The sequence below is a fragment of the Chiloscyllium punctatum genome, chromosome 38, assembly GCF_047496795.1.
Source record: "Chiloscyllium punctatum isolate Juve2018m chromosome 38, sChiPun1.3, whole genome shotgun sequence".
Taxonomy (NCBI): domain Eukaryota; kingdom Metazoa; phylum Chordata; class Chondrichthyes; order Orectolobiformes; family Hemiscylliidae; genus Chiloscyllium; species Chiloscyllium punctatum.
The window spans coordinates 12,555,676-12,576,843 of NC_092776.1; the positions used below are offsets into that span (position 1 = coordinate 12,555,676).

The following is a 21,168-nucleotide window of genomic DNA, read 5'->3' on the forward strand; positions in this document are numbered from 1 at the left end:
CATGCTAAGCCTGTGATAAGTCCCTGTGTGAGGCAAATAATCTGAAAGACTCTATGCCTGGGCAGAGGGAAGTATCCTAAGGATAGTCACAATAGTCAGTAAGTAACCGTGTCGAAGCTATTCACATGGCTGCGTTCCTTAGCAGTCAAGAAGTAATAATGTGGGGATCTGAACAGAGAGAGCACAAAATAATTTGAAAATGAGCAAATAGTTTAAATTTAAACTTTAATAGAAGAAAAATACTTATTTTGTTTAAAATATGTAAAATCTGTAATGTCACTCAGTATGTCAGGCTATAAGAAGTGACAGACAAAAAGGAAAGGCATTTCCTCCAGCTCTGAAGTCCTACTGAACATAGTTCTGCCATTTATACATCCAACTACAGGAGTGACTGTCAAACAATAATTTCAGTACAAACTGGCTTCACAGAAGCAACATCAGTCAAGGGTTTAGGAACCTTCGCCTGCTGTTCTTGGTGATACAGCACTCAGGTGTGAAGGAATTCAGGTTGAACACGAGCTACTTTCCGGAACTCTTTCCCATGGGATTTGGGGCACTGCATCTCACACCAGCTTATAGGAACCATCTGCTCACCTAAGGGAGGAAAAGACTGCATTTAAAAACATCCAGTATTGGGGTCTAGGGTGACACAGATTCACAATTTCATCTCTTTTGCTTTAAGGTTGATCCAATTTATGATTCACCCCATCACTGGTTTTTATAATTAAAGATTTCATTCCCCGCGACAGTGGGATTCAATCACTTGCTTCAATTGATCATATTTCAAATGACACTATCTTCTACCTTCTGTAAACCTGAGCTCATCTAAATCTTTGATTCTAACATCTTTATTTGCACTAAATCCCATTATCCACCATCCTGTGCTCATTGATGGGCACTGACCTTTGGTATCGCAACATCTTAATTTTAAAATCCCATCGTTGCTTTCAAATCCCTCTTTAGCCTCGTCCATATAACTCTCAACTTTCTCCAGCTCTACACCTCTTCGAGAGTGCTCCTCCAAATCTGGCCTCGCTGCATTTAATTTCCATCTCTCTGTCAACTGTCCTAAACACTGGGGATTGCCCTCTAACTTCTCTACTTCTGGATTTCCACTTTCCTTTGTATGAAGAAATGCATACTAGCATCATTCCTAACAATCTAACTCAAAGATTTTGCCCCCTTCTATAATTGTCCTCCAGCTCCCCTGACTTCCCGCACCAAAGGAAGCACTTCATTTCTTCTTACCTTGCTAACTCTTTCAGACACCTAAAAGACAAGGAGTCTAAAGAACTCCAGAATCACTTCAAAGCTTAGAGAATATATACCTACCTGCCTCACTGTGTGCGACTACTACACCAAGTTCATTCTCTGCTGTCGTCAGCAAGTAGTTGGACTGAGCATCACCTAACGAGATCTTGGAGAACAAGTTAAGGATAAAAATGCAAATCTTACAGTTCAACCACTAGATGATTGCTTGTCTTATCATCTAAAAACAAAGGGCAAATCCATGTAAAATAAAGAAGGGGTATGTATTGAACAAAGAGGACAAAACTTCTGCTTCAGATGGATTTGAAAAGAATTTTGACTGAGATAGTAGAAGAGGAGGTGGGTAGCTAGTGTAATTCCTTTATTTAAAAGGAGGGAGAGAACATCTCCAGGGCATTTCACTGAAGTCAGCTGTCAACTAACATCAGTTAAAGGAGGAAATAGAAGAACACGTTAAAGAGACATACAATTAATTGTTAACACTGATTTCAAAAAATAGGAACATATTACATGACCAACCTTACTGAAATTTTGAGAAAATAGAGAAACCAGACAATGGTAAATGTACTAGATATAACATATCAGAAACTTTCAAAGACTTTGGATATGGTGCCCCATATTAGACTGATGAATAAGAGCGCTAGAGCACGTGCAGCTTTTATTTATAAAGATAATATCAGAAATATGGGGTTTCACATGCAGGACAGTATTGACAGGTTTCTTCTGATGAAAGGCTAAGAAGTGACCTAATAGGGATATCTAAAACAAAGAAAAATTTTGATAGAGTGGATTCACAAGGAATATACCTTTTTTGTGGGATGAACATAAGTGCAGACCACCCAAGATTCCCAAGCAAACCAACTGGAAATGCTTTAACCAACAAGTGGTAGACCATACAACTTGCAGGAAGCTTTAAAATAAAATTCATTCAGGGGATGTAAGCTTTGGGCCAGCATTTATTACCCACCACTTATTGACCTGCAGGAGGTGAGGGAGAGCTTCCTTCTTGAACCACTGTAATCCACGGAGCTGTTATGGAGGGAGTCCAAGATGTTGACCCAGAGACAGTGGAGAGATGGTGTTATATTTCCAAGTCGGGATGGTGAGTTGCTTGGAGGGAAACTTGCAGGTGCTGGTGTTCCCAAGTACCTACTGTCCTGTCCTTATATATGGTGGTGGTTGAGAGTTTGGAAGGTGCTAACTAAGGAACCTTGAAGACAATAGTATAGATACACTGAAGGGAAGTTGGGCAAGCATATAAAGTCAAAGGGAAGAGATTATTATGAGGTTAAATTTTGAAGAAAAAAAAAGACAGGAGGAAGCTTGAGTGGAGGTAAACATAAGCCAAATGGCCTGTTTCTGCGTCAAATAGTTCTTGCAGTTCTAAACTGTATCTTCCTTTCAGCTGGAAAATAAAGTGTTTTATTTAAAAATTCTCCCTCCTGCCATGTGACCCTCACTTCCATGTCACCCAACCATTTACCTCACACCAGTACTTTTTCCCCACAGCAGACCTCCTCAGAAAACATTATAATAGGTGCTGAGAGCACCCTGACCAAGAAGCATTACTTTAACACTGCTTATTAATGAGGCAGTTCACTGTAGGAGCATCGTATCAGGAGTGGAAACTGCTCTTGCCAATGTCTACATGTGTTTACCAATAGGGGGCATTAGTAGACTGGAGGACTGAATTAAGTTATAAGCAAAATACTGTAGATGCCGAAAATCTGAATCAAACACAGAATGCTGGAGAACCTCAGCAGGTCTATGGAGAGAGAAACAGAGTTAATATTTCATATCTGAAATGACTCTTCTTCAGAACTCAAAGGTGTATTCAGAACCTTTCTTACAGTTCTGAAGATGAATCATATGCGATTTGGAACATTCGCTCGGTTTCTCTCTTCAGAGATGTTGCCAGACCTGCTGAGTTTCTGCAACATTCTGTCTTTGCACCAGAGTTATGTTTGCTTTATATCTTGGCAGTATGCCCCAGCTGAGTTTAGGCAGCTTGCTACAGAATAGGCAGCAGAATCTGGGACTCTTCTGGCCTACAATGCTCAGTTTCTGGCGGGATAAAGAAAATACGCTGTTCTGCTTGTTCATGGGCACAAGTGAACAAAAAAACATTCTAGATACTGTTTGATCCAATATATTGCTTTGGGTACAGATGGACCACTGCCCATGTTACCATCTTACCATGTTGCAACCATCTCAATACTTAACAGATATTATTTTTGAACTCAGTGACATTTGTTACATAGGCAAAATGTAACAGTTACTATCAATGGATAAATGACCAAGTTCCGTTCCACTGGTTAAGGGACCATGACATTGTGGGAGCTTTATATTCTGCATCAAGCACTTGGTGGGTTTCATTAGCAAACACATTAATGTCTTATCCACCTCTGATAATACAACAGCCCCTCAGGACCGCAGTGAAATGTCAACTTGGATTATACATGCAATTCTTGGACCTGATATTCTGAGGTGCAACTAAAAACCTGATATCAAATTAAAATGACACCAGTACTGTAAAGGATACCACTTTTGCTAAAACAATATCACCGGGTCTGAAGCATTTGTAAACCTCTATCTGCAGGAAAGATGATGTTAATTCAGTAAATGTTTAACAAGAACCTATCTTTACACAACACCTTTCTTATCCCTAGGTCATTCCAAAGTGCTTCACAACCAAAAACATACATTTGAAGTGTAAGACACTGTTCTCATGCAAACACCTTGGGATATTTCATTATATATGAGCCATTCAAATGTCAGTTGTTATGTAGACAAACATAGGTACCGATCTGTGCCCAGTAAAATCTCACTCAAACATAACATCACCGTGATGTTACGATTATATCCTGGATGAATAATTCACAGGCTTGACTGCGCAGCTGGAGACTCAGTTAAATCCAATCATTTAAGTTTAATTAAATAAAAACCAGAGTAAAAAGGTTATGTCATTACAAGCTTGTTGTAAAAGCCCACTTTGTTAACGGATATCCTTTCAGGAAGAAAGCCGAAACAGGTCTGATTTATATAGAATTCTAAAACCACAACAATGTGGTTTGCTCTTAACTGCTCTCTGAAAAGGGCTCACAAATTAGTGGCATTTTGAAATGACTGTAAGGCTCATTTTGCAAGTGGCACCCACGTCACACAAATGAATAAGAAAAGCAGAATCTGTCTTTCTAACTGAGAATGCAACAAGCCCTCAATACTCGAATGGTGAGTCATTCAAACTCCTTTCATGTACACTAGCAGATAACCTCCGGCCCAGAAGCAAGAGTGACACCAATTGAGGCAAATTGACAGACTGGCGTGAAAGAGTCAAGTGCTAATCTCAAATGAAGATCAATGGGCAGGATTAGTTTATGAAGGCAAGAATAGAAACTCAACACATTCATTAAAATATTCACATTGCACTCACCCACATAACCTCCATGCAACAGGCTTTTACTTTCAATACAGATGACAGGGGAGATTTAAAAAAAATTCAGACTCAACTGAGTGACTCCTGTGACTATTTTAGTTTCTATCACAGAAACATATAAAGTTAAGGATCAGGAGGGCACTGACAGATCAAATATCCGACCTGTCACCCAAAGCAGTGACAACAAAGATAATGCATACCTTGTCCTTTTCTGTTGCTCGAATATCTTCTCTTCTATATAAAATAATATTAATGTTATGATAACAGAGTGAGTTCACTTCCCTAGCAAACATTGCTCTACCCTTAAATTATTCAACATTTAAGTTTTCTGACACTTAACCTTTGGAGGGAATAATACATGCCACAATTGATGAAGCTATTACAATTCTACCAATTTACAACTAAGAATATATAGACGTAGGCACTGAGGTATATTATGGTACCGATGTAAGGTAATGGAATCCAGGAACTTAGTTAATAATCCAGTGATACAAGTTCACATCTGACTTCAGCAGCAGAGGATTTAAAATTCATTGAAATAATCAATAATTAGAATTTAAAATTCTAACGTATCAGGAAAGGTCACCATGAACTACTGGATTGCTGTTACACCTCAACAAGTTAGTTAACATACTTTACAGAAGGGAATCTATCGTCCTTACCCGTCCTAGTTAGAGCCACATAAATGTGGTTCTGAAATGGCTGAAGAAGCCACTTAGTTGTCTTCAAGATGATTTACCATGATTTAAGGGCAAATAAGGTTTAACAATAAATGCCGGCCTTGCCAATACACTAATATCCCATGGGTAAACTAGAAAAAAGCTACTCAAATATAAACAGACTTCCAGACAGTAACAGGTCAGTATAGTTTGCAATGTAATCCTAATTTATTTAGCAGGTGGTGTGCACTGAATCCCCCAAACACAATGAAAGCAAGTTGGATAAATCCAGTCCCTCATGAGCACAAGAAACACTGCCTTTCTTCCCTCCAATTCAGTTTCTCTGCAAGTTTGTGCTAAACTCCATTTAGTGCCTTCCAGCTAAACCTCAAGTAACTCCCTCTAACAAGTTATCCTTGTGAGCTCAATGGATTCAAAGTGGTAGCTTGCACACTTTGGAGCATCATTGTTTAACCTACCCTTGTCCTGGTTGATGTCTATTCACCTTCAATGCAAGAGTTCATTGAACAATATCATGGAACAGAATCCTGAAGGGACTCAGCCCAAAACCAAAGCAATTCTATTTACATCTTGGCTAGTTTCTTCACCACATAACTATTCAAGAAGATACAAGTTTATGCACTGTAGCCTCGCTGAAAAAGAGTTAAACATGGCGCTGGTACAAATTACATGTTGGAGAAAATGAGGACTGCAGATGCTGGAGACCAGAGTTGAAAAGTGTGGTGCCAGAAAAACACAGCAGGCCAGGCAGCATCCGAGGAGCAGGAGAATCGACGTTTCGGGCATAAGCCCTTCTTCAGGAATGAGGCTGGTGCGCCAAGCGGGCTGAGATAAAAAGGTAGGGGGGGAGGGGTGCTGGGAATACGATAGGTGGAAGGAAGTGAGGGTGAGAGTGATAGGCCGGAGAAGGGGTAGGGGCGGAGAGGTCGGGAAGAAGATTGCAGGTCAAGAGGGTGGTGCTGAATCCGGAGTTGGAACTGAGATAAGCTGGGGAGAGGGGAAATGAGGTAGCTGGAGAAATCTACATTCATCCTGTGTGGTTGGTGGGTTCCTAGGCGGAAGATGAGGTGCTCTTCCTCCAGGCGTCATGTGGCCAGGGTCTGGCAATGGAGGAGGCCAAGGGCCTGCATCTCCTTGGCGGAGTGGGAAGGGGAGTTAAAGTGTTCAGCCACAGGGCGGTTCGGTTGGTTGGTGCGAGTGTCCCAGAGGTGTTCCCTGAAATGCTCCAAAAGTAGGCGGCCTGTCTCTCCAATGTAGAGGAGACCACATCAGGTGCAGCAGATACAGTAAATGATGTGTGTGGACGTGCAGGTGAATTTGCGACGAAGAGGCAGACATAGCTGGGGCCCATGCAGGTGCCCATGGCTACTCTTTTGGTTTGGAGGAAGTGGGAGGATTGGAAGGAGTTGTTAAGAGTGAGGACCAGTTCAGTCAGTCGAAGGAGGGTGTCAGTGGAAGGGTGTCAGTGGGTCGGAGGGAGAGTTAGAAGTGGAGGACTTGGAGGCCTTCGTGATGGCGGATGGCAGTGTATAGGGACTGGATAAGATAAGGCATTGGGGGCCAGGTAAGCAAAAATCATGGAGGAGGTGGAGGGTGTGGGTGGTGCCCCGAATGTAGGTGGGGAGTTCTTGGACTAAGGGGGACAGGACAGTGTTGAGGGATGCAGAGCTGAGTTCGGTGGGACAGGAGCAGGCTGAGACAATGGATCGCAGACACCTCCTCCTACTGCCCCCTTGACCATGACCCCACCTTCCATCACCAAACCATCATCTTCCAGACCACCCATAACCTCATCACCTCAAGAGATCTCCCATCCACCGCCTCCAACCTCATAGTCCCACAGCCCCGCACCACCGTTTCTACCTCCTGCCCAAAATCCACAAACCCAACTACCTCGGCCGACCCATTGTTTCAGCCTGCTCCTGCCCCACTGAACTCAGCTCTGCATACCTCGACACGGTCCTGTCCCCCTTAGCCCAAGAACTCCCCACCTACGTTTGGGACACCACCCACGCCCTCCACCTCCTCCAGGATTTTCACTTACCCGGCCCCCAACGCCTTATTTTCATGATGGACATCCAAGTCCCTATATACTGCCATCCGCCATCACGAAGGCCTCCAAGCCCTCCACTTCTTCCTCTCCCGCCGACCCAACCAGTACCCTTCCACTGACACCCTCCTTCGACTGACTGAACTGGTCCTCACTCTTAACAACTTCTCCTTCCAATCCTCCCACGTCCTCCAAACCAAAAGAGTTGCCATGGGCCCCAGCTATGCCTGCCTCTTCGAATTTACCTGGACCGTCTCAGACTCCTCCCTCCCCTTCCTAGACCTCTCCATTTCTATCTTGGGTGACCGACTCAACACAGACATTTACTACAAACCGACCGACTCCCACAGCTACCTAGACTACACCTCCTCCCACCTTGTCCCCTGTAAAAACGCCATCCCATATTCCCAATTCCTTCGCCTCCGCCGCATCTGCGCCCAGGAGGACCAATTCCACTACCAAACAACCCAAATGGCCTCCTTCTTCAAAGACCGCAATTTCCCCTCCGACGTGGTTGACGATGCTCTCCACTGCATCTCCTGCACTTCCCGCTCCTCCGCCCGTGAAGCCCCCCTCCAATCGCCACCAGGACAGAACCCCACTGGCCCTCACATACCACCCCATCAACCTCCAGATATATCGTATCATTCTCCGTCATTTCCATGACCTCCAAACAGACCCCACCACCAGGGATATATTTCCCTCCCCACCCCTATCAGCGTTCCGCAGAGACCACTCCCTCCGCAACTCCCTCGTCAGGTCCACACCCCCCACCAACCCAACCTCCACTCCCGGCACCTTACCCTGCAACCGCAAGAAGTGCAAAACTTGCACCCACACCTTCCCCCTCTCACTTCCCTCCAAGGCCCCAATGGATCTTTCCATATCCATCGCAAATTCACCTCCACCTCCACACACATCATTTACTGTATCCGCTGCACCCGATGTGGTCTCCTCTACATTGGGGAGACAGGCCGTCTACTTGCGGAACGTTTCAGGGAACACCTCTGGGACACCCACACCAACCAACCGAACCGCCCCGTGGCTGAACACTTTAATTCCCCCTCTGCTAAGGACATGCAGGTCCTTGGCCTCCTCCATCACCAGACCCTGGCTACACGACCCTGGAGGAAGAGCGCCTCATCTTCCGCCTAGGAACCCTCCAACCACATGGGATGAATGTAGCTTTCTCCAGCTTCCTCATTTCCTCTCCCCCCACCTTATCTCAGTCCCAACCCCAGATTCAGCACCGCCCTCTTGACCTGCAATCTTCTTCCCGACCTCTCCGCCCCCACCCCCTCTCCGGCCTATCACTCTCACCTCATTCCTCTTATCGTATTCCCAGCGCCCCTCCCCCAAATTCCCTCCCCCCTACCTTTTATCACAGCCCGCTTGGCACACCAGCGTCATTCCTGAATTTGGGCTTATGCCAGAAACGCCGATTCTCCTGCTCCTCGGATGCTGCCTGGCCTGCTGTGTTTTTCCAGCACCACACTTTTCAACCCCCGAATTACATGTCATCTAGATCACTATTGTGAAGTACAGTAAAACTCTGGAGTAGAATGACTGGCATACCTATCTTCTGGGCATAGGTAAAACTCAGACCTCTCAGAGTGGCTTGCAAACAGCCAATTGACTGCAGATTTGGATCAGTTTCCCCAAGGAATGTAAGGCAAATAAAATCAGCAAAGGGAAGGAGCACAAGACAATATGTACTGCAGAAGGTACTTATGCAAAACATTTAAAATCTGATTTATACACCATCTGTCATTAAATTTAAAGTCCTGGCTACAAATTCATGCTCTCCTGTGAGACTGCAGAACCAGTTTGCACTCACTATATTACCTGATGGTTCCTCGAAAAGTCCCTTTCAGTGGAGTGGATCGTACATATAAAATATGGACTTTGACAAACCTAGGGTTTATGCTGGTCACCTGTTAGTAAAAGGGAAAATGTCCATTAACATTTCTAATAAGTATGATGCAGTACACTTAGGGAACAATAAAGAATGCAGATGGGGAGAAGGGATCGTGGGTGAGTAAAACGTTCTACAGCAGGTAAGAAATGCACAATACAGACATGATACAAGTGTCTAGAAGATTGACCATCAGCCATATCCATTTTAAAGACAAACTTCAAACAAAGTACACCTCTCAGTCTTGGCACATGGATCAGTCCAGTTAGAGGAGATGATAACTTTGTGGTAATGTAACTCAATTAATAAGTCAGAGCCTAAGGCCAAAGGTTTTGGGACTCTTGCTCAAATACTGCAATGGTAGCTGATTGAATTTAAACTCAATCAATAAATCTTGAACATAGAGTTCATCTAGTGATTACAACGACATGAAACTATCATCGATTGTTGTAAAAACCCATTGGGTTCACTAATAACCTTTAGGGAAGGAAATCTGCCATACTTATTGAGTCTGACCTACATGTGACTCCAGACCCACACCTCAAATAGCATAGGAAGCCACATAGTTCAAGACAACAAAGATTGGTCTTGCTGGTGACACCCATATCCCATGAAAGAATTTTAAAACGTTACCGTAAATGAGCAGTAATTTTACCCTGCACTTGGTTAAGTTTCTCTCCTCATCTCCAGGATATAGGCATTGCTGACACGTCAGCATTTATTGTTCATCCCCGAATGCCTTTGAGAAGGTGGTAAAGAGCCACCTTTTTGAACTGCTGCAGTCCCATGAGTCAAAGTTCTGATGGGTGGGGGAATATGATCTCAGCGGTCTCAAGTTAAAGCTTGTAAAAGATGCTGATTGCTATTTTTCTTCTCATTTGAAGTGTGTGCAAATATAAACTGAGCACAGGATCAGGCTACTTGTCTAACAATCATACAGCACAGAATGAGACCATTTATCCCATCATGCCTGTGTTAGGTCTTTGAAAGAGCTCGCCAATTAATCTCACTCATCCTGTTCTTTCCCCATAGTCATATACAGAGGAGCGTTGATTATCTGAATTTCGGATGATCCAAACAAGATCGCAAGGTCCTGATATTTGGCTAAACTGTGTTATCTGAACATTTGATTATCCAAACATTTGGTTATCTGAACAAAATACTCCCTGCCAGTGTCGTTCAGATAATTGAGGTTTCTGTGTATATTGTTTTGTTTTCAAAGTATGTATCTAACTCCCTTTGGAAAGGCATAATCAAATTTGATGTCAGTCCCTTTCAGGAAACTGTGGTCCAGATCACAACTCACTGAATGGAAACAGTGTGCACTGGAGATTGAATATCCAGAATTGTAATTAAATGCACATGGTTTGGTTATATTAAGGACTGCAGAGAAAGGAATGAAACCACCCTTACCTTGCATGTTACAACAACACCGACCTCTGGCAGGAGCTGAGGCTCTGAGTCCCGAACTACTGATATGACTGGCACCTGCAAACAAGAACTCAGAATGATCACAGTCTGTAGAGTATAGAAACATGCCAGTCACTATCAACATGTTCTTCAATTCTTTCCTGCCTCATGTACTTGTCTTGGATCCCAAAAATATGAATCTATGTTGTTGGCTTTAACTATTAGCTTTTCCAGTGGATTTCCTATCATAAGAACACGTCGCAGGAAACCCAGGGAAACTGGTAGAGAGAAGAAAGATTCACTGGAAATTTCTATTCTACGTTAAATAAAAATTATTTCATGAGATTTGGCTCGGCCAGCATTTAATGCCCATCCATAGGTGCTGCAGTTTGAAGGCCAAAATGTAAGTGAACCACTTGGTTAAGAATACTGGATTAGTGGTGCTGGAAGAGCACAGCAGTTCAGGCAGCATCCAACGAGCAGCGAAATCGACGTTTCAGGCAAAAGCCCTTCATCAGGAATAAAAGCCTGAACTGCTGTGCTCTGTCAGCACCACTAATCCAGTATTTGGTTTTCAGCATCTGCAGTCATTGTTTTTACCCACTTGGTTAAGAAGTCTACATTCAATTTCCAATCGGTGTTGAGTTTGCTGACCTCTGCCATGCACCATTTGGGATATTCAAACTTACTTCATACCACTGACTCAAGAGAGAAGAAAGGATAACAACCAGCATTCATTGATATGGATTCTATCATGCTCATTTGAAGAATGGGCACTGAGGGTAAGAACTAGAGAGTTCCGAGGAAAAGGAAAATTTGACTTATTTTCATGGATCTATTTCAACACCATTGAGATTTATCAATTTCAGCTTCACCCTTTGTCACTGAAGTTACACCTAACTCTCTCCCAGTTTCCCAAATTATTTCCCAATGTCAGCTACATCTCAATGATAGCTGTTGTACTTCTGATAGCCAGTTATGGAGAAAGAATCCAAAGCCAGCCATTGCTTGGAATGGATTTATTCAAGTGAAACAAAAAGATAATTATATCTCCCAATTTCACTCACCTACTTCAGTAAATGTTGTTTTATACATGTTAAAGCTACCATCAAATCACTGGCCTCTAAACACATGTATTCAACTTGAATTCATGAAATTGACACATATTAAAATGTCACATGCATCAAGTTAAATCTGCTGCTGCAATTTGTTCCTTATATTACATGCATGTGTTGGCCTACATGGGCTCTGCATGTAAATTGAACAATTGGGAACATGGGTGATTTAATGATTTGGTCAACAGGCAAAATATGCCATAGGTGGGTTGGTTCCGTGCAACGACACTTCAGGATATAAAAAAAAAATACTACAAGTATTTGTGGAGAGATGACTGGGTGGACTAGTCACCCTGATAGTTCGCCTGCTGAAATGTTTTATCCACCCGTTTCTTAACGCACTCTCCTGGCTGGATTACTTAATAGCTTGTGCCTAATACACAATTTCTCACCATTGTATTGGCTTTTGAATTGATTTAATACTACCCCAACACTTTGGAAATATAATCCAATCTTACCACACTGGAATACAGTTTGGATTTTTAAAAAATCTTCTGGAGGACTTGAATCCACAACCTTCTGACTCAGTGATGAAAGTGCTATCCACTGAGCTATGGCTCACACTTAATGGAAATGGAGATTTAAGAAAAATAATCCAAGGGATGAATGCATTGCAATCAAGACCAGCATGTATTGGTCACCCCTAATTTTCTTGGGAAGATGATGGTGAATTGTTTCCTTGAAACCTAGTGTAGGTAACAGTCTTTCATGATTTTGACCCAGAGGCAGTCAAAGAACAGCGATATAGCTCCAAGTTAGCAGGGTGAGTGGCTTGAGGGGGGATTTGCAGCTGATGACATTCCCATGCACTGTTGCCAGGATATTTCTAGGAGGTAGAAGTAATGGATTTGGAAAGTACTGTCAAAGGAATCATGATGATTGGCACTGTGATCCACTAATCTGGGTTGGTCATTGGATAAGATCATTGATAAAGCATTTTCATGGGACCTTAGTCACCATGACACACTGAAACTGGCACTGGATGAGCAAAGTTAAGTTGACTTTGTACTCTCCTGAAGAGAAAGAAATAGTTGTTGAAAATCTCAGCAACTGAACAGTGTGCAATGGCAATCTGTGTCACTGACTCTACCATGCTTACCATTCCATTGTCGTTTTCTTTCACCACATACCCAGCTAAAGATGCAAAAATATATCCATGTCTGGAGTACGTGCCATTACCAGGAGTGCCGTCCTCAGTGCTGCATAGTCTCTCCCCTGTAGATATGCAATTGAATTTTGATAAATTAGGACATATGGCAAAGGAAAAAAATTACTTGCAATTATCATTGCACATTTCATGACCTCAAACCACTAGTCAACAGATTTCATTCATTTTAAGTCACTTGTCAAGAAAGGAAACGTGCTGTCCACAATGTGACTGCACCCAGATAGTGAGCTGAAACTGACCAGACAACCCAGTTAGAAATGTTGGTTGAGGAATAAATATTGTCCAGATCACTAAAGAGAACTGGCCTGTTCTTCTTCAAAATAGTCCCTGGATCTTATATGTTTGATTGGAAGAAGCATTGTTTAATATCACATTCAACAGACAACACTTTCAACAAGGCAGCACACTCACAGTGTGACAGAGTACCAGTGTAAACTCTACCCAGAAGTCTCTGGAATGAGATATCATCATCCATTAGATTTTTTCACAGAGCAAAAATACAGTTAGGGTCCTTCAAAGCACAGACATGTCTGTGTAATGCTGTTCAGCAATCACTGGATAACCACTTTCATACAGAAAGTAACAGATTTCGGATATTTTGGCCAAGACTGATCTTCAAATATGTCTTTGATAATGATCGGATGCACCTTCTTGTTCCTGCTGTTATAATAAATTATAAGTAATGCAGTTAACAGAGATACAGAATGGTAGTGTTAATGGTGCCCAAGTCAGAGTTACCATTCAGATTTATTTATTGCCATGTGTATTTTGTTACAAAAATAGTGAAAACTGTTGTACAATGTCACCACTCTCTGGCGCCATCTTAACACAGAAAAATAAACTAAAACATAGAAAATAAAGGCAGTAAAATGAAAAGAGTAAGAATGACTGTCGAATTTTGCAGTGCTTCTTGTTAAGTGTCCTGTCATGGGCCATGGGCCTGGTGGTCAGGCACTAGTCTCCATTGCCGCACCGCCACTGGAGCTCGAGACGCCACTCTTTGGAGCCATCTCACGTCCGCCAATGTCCTCACCACTGTGATTCCTTGCTGGACCTCATTAATGCCACACGGTACCAAACCAGCTCAAACATGACACCGTTGCCACGATGAGTCCACTTCAGACCCACCTCGCCAATGCAGCAGCTGTTGATGCCGCTAGGTCTCATACCAGGTCGAAATTCACCTTCACCACAGCAGCCATGAATTAGCGCTAGGAGTGCTTCGACAATACAGAAGCTGCCAGCAACACATACTCATCTACAACGTTGCTGCCGTCAGTCCACGATGCTGGGCCTACTCGCCAGCAATGCCATTACCATGCCTAAGCTCTTCACCAAGAGATAAGTAAAATAAAACAAAAGAGAAAAAAAAATGAGAAGAGAGAGAAAAAGTAAAAGAAACAAAGTGGAAAATGGTCAGAGAGGACAAGCCCTGGGCTCAATGGCCCTACTCCACCACTTGAAGATGCAATATAGGATTCTTAACAGGCTCGACAGGGTAATTGCCAAGTGATGGATTCTAAACTCATGAGCGGAAACAGAGGGCATAGTCTCAGAATAAAGGGGCACCAATTTAGGACTGAGACAAAGATGATTTCTTTTGTATCAGTGGTTGAGAGCCTTTGGAACTCCTTGCCAAGAAGTTATACATCATGGAAACACACCCTTCAGTCTAACTAGTCTACACTGACCATGTTCCCAAACTAAACTAGACTCACCTGCATGTGCTTGGCCCATATCTCTCTGAACCTTTTCTATTCTTATCTAAATGTCTTTTAAATGTTGTCCTGTACTTATTTCCATCATAGTGATTGAGTTTTTTGAAGAACCAACAAAGAGGATTGATGAGGGCAGTGGTGCATGTGATATATATGGACTTCAGTAAAATGTTCGATAAGGTTCCCCATGGGAGACTGGTTAGCAAGATTGGAATCCAGGGAGAACTAGTCATTTGGATACGGAACTGGCTCAAAGACAGAGGGTGGTGGCGGAGGGTTGTTTTTCAGACTGAAGGCCTTTGACCAGTGAAGTGCCACAAGGATCAGTGCTGGATCCACTATTTTTCATCATTTATATAAATGATTTGGAATATGAGCATAAGAGGTACGGTTAGTAAGTTTGCAGATGACATCAAAATCGGAGGTGTAGTGGACAGCAAAGAAGGCTACCTCAGATTACAACGGGATCTTGATCAGATGGGCCAATGGGCTGAGAAGTGGTAGATAGAGTTAAATTTAGATAAATGTGAGGCGCTGCATTTTGGGAAAGCAAATCTTAGCAGGACTTATACACTTAATGGTAAGGTCCTAGGGAGTATTGCTGGACAAAGAGACTTTGGAGCGCAGGTTCATAGCTCCATGAAAGTGGAGTCAAAGGTAGATAAGACAGTGAAGAAGGTGTTTGGTATGCTTTCCTCTATTGTCTAGATTAGAGTGGTGCTGAAAAAGCACAGTAGGTCAGGCAGCATCTGAGGAGCAGGAAGATTGATGTCTCAGGCAAAAGCCCTTCATCAGGAATGGAGGCAGGGAGCCTCTAGGGTGGAGATAAATGGGGGGAGGGGGCTGGGGAAATGGCAGCAGAGTACAATAGGTGAATGGGGGTGGGGTAGGGATGGAGATGATAGATTAGATTAGATTACTTACAGTGTGGAAACAGGCCCTTCAGCCCAACAAGTCCACACCGACCCTCCGAACAGCAACCCACCCAGACCCATTCCCTGACATTTACCCCTTCACCTGACACGACAGGCAATTTAGCATGGACAATTCACCTAACCTGAACATTTTTGGACTGTGGGAGGAAACCGGAGCACCCGGAGGAAACCCACGCAGACACGGGGAGAATGTGCAAACTCCACACAGGCAGTTGCCTGAGGCGTGAGTTGAACCCAGGTCTGTGGCGCTGTGAGGCAGCAGTGTTAACCACTGTGCACCCACATAGATCAGAGAGAAGGGTGGGGAAGGTAGCAAAGGGTACAATGGGTGGATGGGAGTGGGGATGAAGGTGATAGGTCAGAGGGGAGGGTGGAGCGGATAAGTGGGAAGGGAGATTGACAGGTAGGACAGGTCATGAGGATGGTGCTGAACTGGATTTTAGAACCTGCTGTGCTTTTCCAGCACCACTCTAATTTCCAGCATCTGCAGTCCTCACTTTTGCATGTATTCTTTCCTTTATTGGTCAGAATATTGAGTACGAAAGTTAGAAGGTCATGTTGCAGCTGTACAGGGCATTGGTTAGGCCACTGTTGGAATATTGTGTGCAATTCTGGTCTCCTTCCTATCGGAAGGATGTTGTGAAACTTGAAAGGGTTCAGAAAAGATTTACAAGGATGTTACCAGGGTTGGAGGATTTGAGCTATAGGGAGAGATTGAATAGGCTGGGGCTGTTTTCTCTGGAGTGTCGGAGGCTGAGGGGTGACCTTATAGAGGTTTATAAAATCATGAGGGGCATGGATAGGGTAAATATACAAAGTCTTTTCCCTGGGGTTGGGAAGTCCAGAACTAGAGGGCATAGGTTTAGGGTGAGAGGAGAAAGATAGAAAAGAGACCTGAAGGGCAACATTTTCACGCAGAGGGTGGTGCATGTCTACAATGAGCTGCCAGAGGAAGTGGTGGAGGCTAGTATGGGTTTGCAACATTTAAAAGGCATTTGAATGGGTATATGAATAGGAGGGGTTTCGAGGGATAAGGGGCAAGTGCTGGCAGGTGGGATTGGATTGGGTTGGGATATCTGGTCAGCATGGACGAGTTTGACCGAAGGTTCTGTTTCCATGCTGTACATCTCTATGACTCCATATCCTCTGACAGTTCATTTCATACACAAACAACTGTGTAAAAAGTTCCCCCCCCCCCATCCCAGTCCTTTTTAAATCTTTCTCCTCTCACCTTAAAAATATGCTCCCTAGTTTTGAACTCCCCCACACTAGTGAAAAGGCTTTTGATATTCGCTTTATGCTTTCTTAACCATCCTGTTTACTTACAACACAAATCGCAAAGAATTATATACCTGAACACTGGCCAGGGATCTACCATTAATTGTATAAATCTTTTCTTATTTGTTTTACCAAATTACAATACCTTGCACTTATCCAAATTAAACTCCATCTGCCACTCAGCCCATTGACCCAATTAATCAAAATCTCTTTGTAATCTTGGATTACTTTCTACACTGTCCATCACATCACCAACTTTGTTGTCATTTGCAAACTTAATAATCATGCCTTCTATATTCTCATCCAAATAATTTATATAAATGACAAACAAAAGTGGACCCAGTACCAATCCCTGTGGATCACTACTGGTCACAAGCGTTGAATTTGAAAAACAATACTCGACACCACTCTGTCTCCTACCGTCAAGCTCACCCTGAACGTCATGTGATCTAACTTTACTAATTAGTTTACCATACAGAACCATATCAAAGTCCAAAGTAAACAAAATCTACTGCTCTTCCCTCATCAATCTTTTTGGTTACTTCCTCAAAAAAAATCAAACAAGTTTGTGAGACACAATTTCCATCACACAAAGCTATGCTGACTATTCCTATTCATTCCTTGCTTGTCCAAATGCATGTAAATCCTATCTTTCAGAATCACAGCCAACAACTTATCCCTTACCAATATCAGACACTGGTCTTTCCTGTGCTCGAGGTTCCTGAAGAAGGGCTTATGCCCGAAACGTCGATTCTCCTGCTCCTTGGATGCTGCCTGACCCGCTGCGGTTTTCCAGCAACACATTTTTCAGCACTGGTCTTTAATTTCCAGGCTTCTCCTTCCCACATTTCCTAGATAAAGGTACAATATTAACTATCCTCCAGTCCCCTGGCACCTCACCCATGGTTGTACACGATATAAACATTTCTGCCAGGGGGCCTGGAATTTCCTTCCTAATTTCCCACAAATTCCTGAGATACACATGATCAGATCCTGGAGATGTATCCACTTTTATAATTTCTAAGAGGTCCACCACTTCCTTTGCTGTAACATAAGCCGTTTTAAAAACATTTATATTTAGTTCGCTAGCCTTCATTTCATTCTTCACAATAGAAACTGTGTATATTTAAGGTTGAGACAGATAAATTATTGATTAATATGGAAACTGAGCGATATGGGGAGAGTGGACATGAGGCGAGTGGAATCAGCCATCACCCTTATGAATGGTGAAGCAGGCTCAAGGACTGAATGACCTGTACCTACTCCTGTTCCCAATAGTCTCCCCTCATCGATCAATCCCGTCCTGTCCCTTCCCTCTGCAGCACCACTCTCCTGAACCCTCTGGGTACCTGGGATGCAGAACTTCAGCGGCGCCATCACTGCTTCGCGGAGCCCCGGGAAACGCCCTGTGATTGGCTGAAGCGGCCTCCCGGAGTAAGGGGCGAGCGGATTGGCTGCAGTTGGTTGTTAAGGGCCGTCATTCGGAGCGGGACGGGGATAAGTAGCCCCTGCTCCCGAATCCCCTCCTCCACCTGAGAATAGCCGCGGTCCCTTCTTCAAGCTCCCGTCCTTTAATTTAAGCCCCTTGGACCCCCTCCTCTCCTCTCCTCTCCTTTCCCCTCCCTGCCGGCTTGGCCTGGTTCGAGCGCAATCTTCCTTTCATTCCCCTTTCTCTTCACCCTCCCCTCTTCCCTATTTCTTTCCTGCTACCCCCCCCCCTCCATTTCCTGTCACCATCCTCCCTGCCCACCTTTCGAACTTATTTTCGCAACCTCACTAATCTCTCTGACATACAGGATTGGTAAACAATATTAGGTTTGATTCATTAGAATACTCCTAACTGAGAGAGACTTTACATAACACATAATTTTTATAAAATCTTAACATAGATTTGGGAGCTATCATTGCCACAATTTAATAATATGTATCCCTTTCAAGGCAGAAATGAGGAATTTCTTTTTCCCCAGAGCGTTACAAGAGTGTGAGACTAGAACTTTGATAGATAAGGAGTTCAGGGGTTATGAGCTGCAGGCAGAAAAGTGAAGGTGAGAACTTAACCAGATCAACCATGATTTTATTGATTTGGAGATGCCGGTGTTGGACTGGGGTGTACAAAGTTAAAAATCACACAACACCAGGTTATAGTCCAACAGGTTTAATTGGAAGCACACTAGCTTTCGGAGCGACGCTCCTTCATCAGGTGATTGTGGAGGGCTCGATCGTAACACAGAATTTATAGCAAAAATTTGCAGTGTGATATAACTGAAATTATACATTGAATAGCGATGCAGGCTCGAAAGCACAAACGGTTTACTCCTACTTCGAAGTGCTATCATCTTCACAGCAAAAGCTGAACCCTCATTAGCTGACTCGTCACATGCTGCTTTCTCAATGACACATACAAAATTGCATATACTCCTAAAGTGATATAATGTCTCATCTTTTTTCCAAGGTAACATAAATGTAAAAATGCATGCATGATAGGATGGTTGTGAAAATCATTTTTGACACAAGTTACATACACTTCATCATTTGAGAGCTTAAGAGTCTATGATTTATGGGTGATTTACCAATCCTAGATTTCATGGTGGTTCAGTTTTCACACGATCATGACTTAATCATTTGTAAGTGCATTTGTATCCCAGATACTGTCAGAGTGCTGATTGTTTTTATGGTGGGCTTCCACAAACTTTACTTTTCAAAATCATTGTTGGATGTGTTTTAGACCCACTTAGAGTTCTGGGTATTATACACTAGTCCATTAGCTAGCTTCTGTTTCTCCTTTAAAGCCCAGTTTGGTGTGGAATCTCGGCTGACTGCACATTTGTTGGATAGGAATAGAACTTGCAGCTTTTGTCCTACGTACAACTTAAGATAATCCTACACCGGCATATTGGTTGTGAGTATTTTTCGTTTCCCTTGTTTTTTAAGAAGATTCTCCTGTATTTTTAAGAATTTGGAAAGGTGATGGTTTCACAAAGTTGTGTTAACCTGCCTCTCAAACATAATTTTCATCGATGATGGTTAACTCATTTCTAAATGTGTTGATGTCAAGTATAGCATCGCAATACTGAAATCTTAAGAGGTTTATAAAATAGTGAGGGGTACAGATAAATTGAATGGCAGGTGTCTTTTCCCTAGCGTGGGGGATTTCAAGACTAGGGGGCATGTTTTTAAGGTGAGAGGAGAAAGTTTTTAAAAAGACATAAACGATAATTGTTTTTTACACAGGGTGGTTTTGTGTGTGGAATGAACTGCTAGAAGAAGTACTGTATGTGGATACAGTTATGTTTAAAAGGAATATGGGCTAAGTGCAGACTGGTGGGATTAGTTTAGTTTGGGATTATGGGAAGGGTCTGTTTCTGTGCTGCATGACTCTGTACAGCATGGAAACTGACCCTTTGGTCCAACTCGTCCATGCTGACCAAATATCCTAGCTGATTGAGTCTAATTTGCCAGCATTTGGGCCATATCCCTCTAAATCCTTTCTATTCATATACCCATCCAGATACCTTCTAAATGTTGTAATTGTACCAGCCTTCACCACCTCCACTGGCAGCTTATTCCATATGCGCAACCACTCTCATGCATGAAAAAGTTGCCCTTTAGGTCCCTTTTAAATCTTTCCCCTCTCATCTTGAACCTATACCCTCTAGTTTTGTACTCTCCTACCTTGGGGAAAAAACCTTGGCTATTCACCCTATTCTTGCTCCTCATGATTTTATAAACTTCTATAAAGTAGCCCCTCAGCTTCTGATGCCCCAGGAAAAACAGCCCCAGCCTATTCAGCCTCTCCCTATTGCTCAAACCCTCCAACTATGGGAACAGCCTTCTAGATCTTTTCTGATCTTTCAAGTTTCAGAGATTATTTTGTTTCTCTTCACTTTATAATTAATGACTTAATTTCTTTATTTAGTCATGGGATATGGGTGCTGATGGTTGGGCTAGTATGTTTTAACCATTCCTAGGTTCCTTTAAGAAGGTGAGCTGCCTTCCTGATCTGCTGCAATCCATTTGGGATTGGTAGATCCACAATGCCATACGGAGGAAGACTTTGAGTCAGTGACAACAAAAAAAAAGCAATATGTATCAAGTGCATCTTTTAGATAATACACACTGCTACTGAGCATCAGTGGTGTTTGTGGATGTGGTGCCAATCAATTGGGCTGCTTTGTCCTGGATGATGTCAAGCTT

General features: G+C 43.0%; 1 protein-coding gene across 1 annotated transcript; it reads right to left on the reverse strand.

Annotated features, from left to right (window-relative positions):
- Positions 1–208: 208 nt before the first annotated feature.
- exosc1 (exosome component 1) lies at positions 209–18,372 on the reverse strand. Its single transcript, XM_072557183.1, has 8 exons — positions 18,324–18,372; positions 12,975–13,090; positions 10,764–10,838; positions 9,281–9,369; positions 4,906–4,939; positions 3,812–3,862; positions 1,333–1,417; positions 209–594 (listed from the first exon to the last, which is right to left on the reverse strand). Exons 1-8 carry the CDS (start codon positions 18,349–18,351, stop codon positions 488–490), a joined length of 585 nt encoding a protein of 194 aa, XP_072413284.1. The 5' UTR covers positions 18,352–18,372; the 3' UTR covers positions 209–487.
- Positions 18,373–21,168: the final 2,796 nt, after the last annotated feature.

What these genes read in the sequence shown, in the direction of transcription:
- exosc1 (XM_072557183.1), bottom strand. Translation starts at nt 18,351, where the DNA reads ATGGCGCCGCTGAAGTTCTGCATCCCAG. An exon ending in ACTTTTCGAGGAACCATCAG is followed by an intron (nt 4,940 to 9,280) that starts GTAATATAGTGA and finishes TATTTTATATAG; the next exon opens with AAGAGAAGATATTCGAGCAA. An exon ending in AGTCGCACACAGTGAGGCAG is followed by an intron (nt 595 to 1,332) that starts GTAGGTATATAT and finishes TTCCTCCCTTAG; the next exon opens with GTGAGCAGATGGTTCCTATA.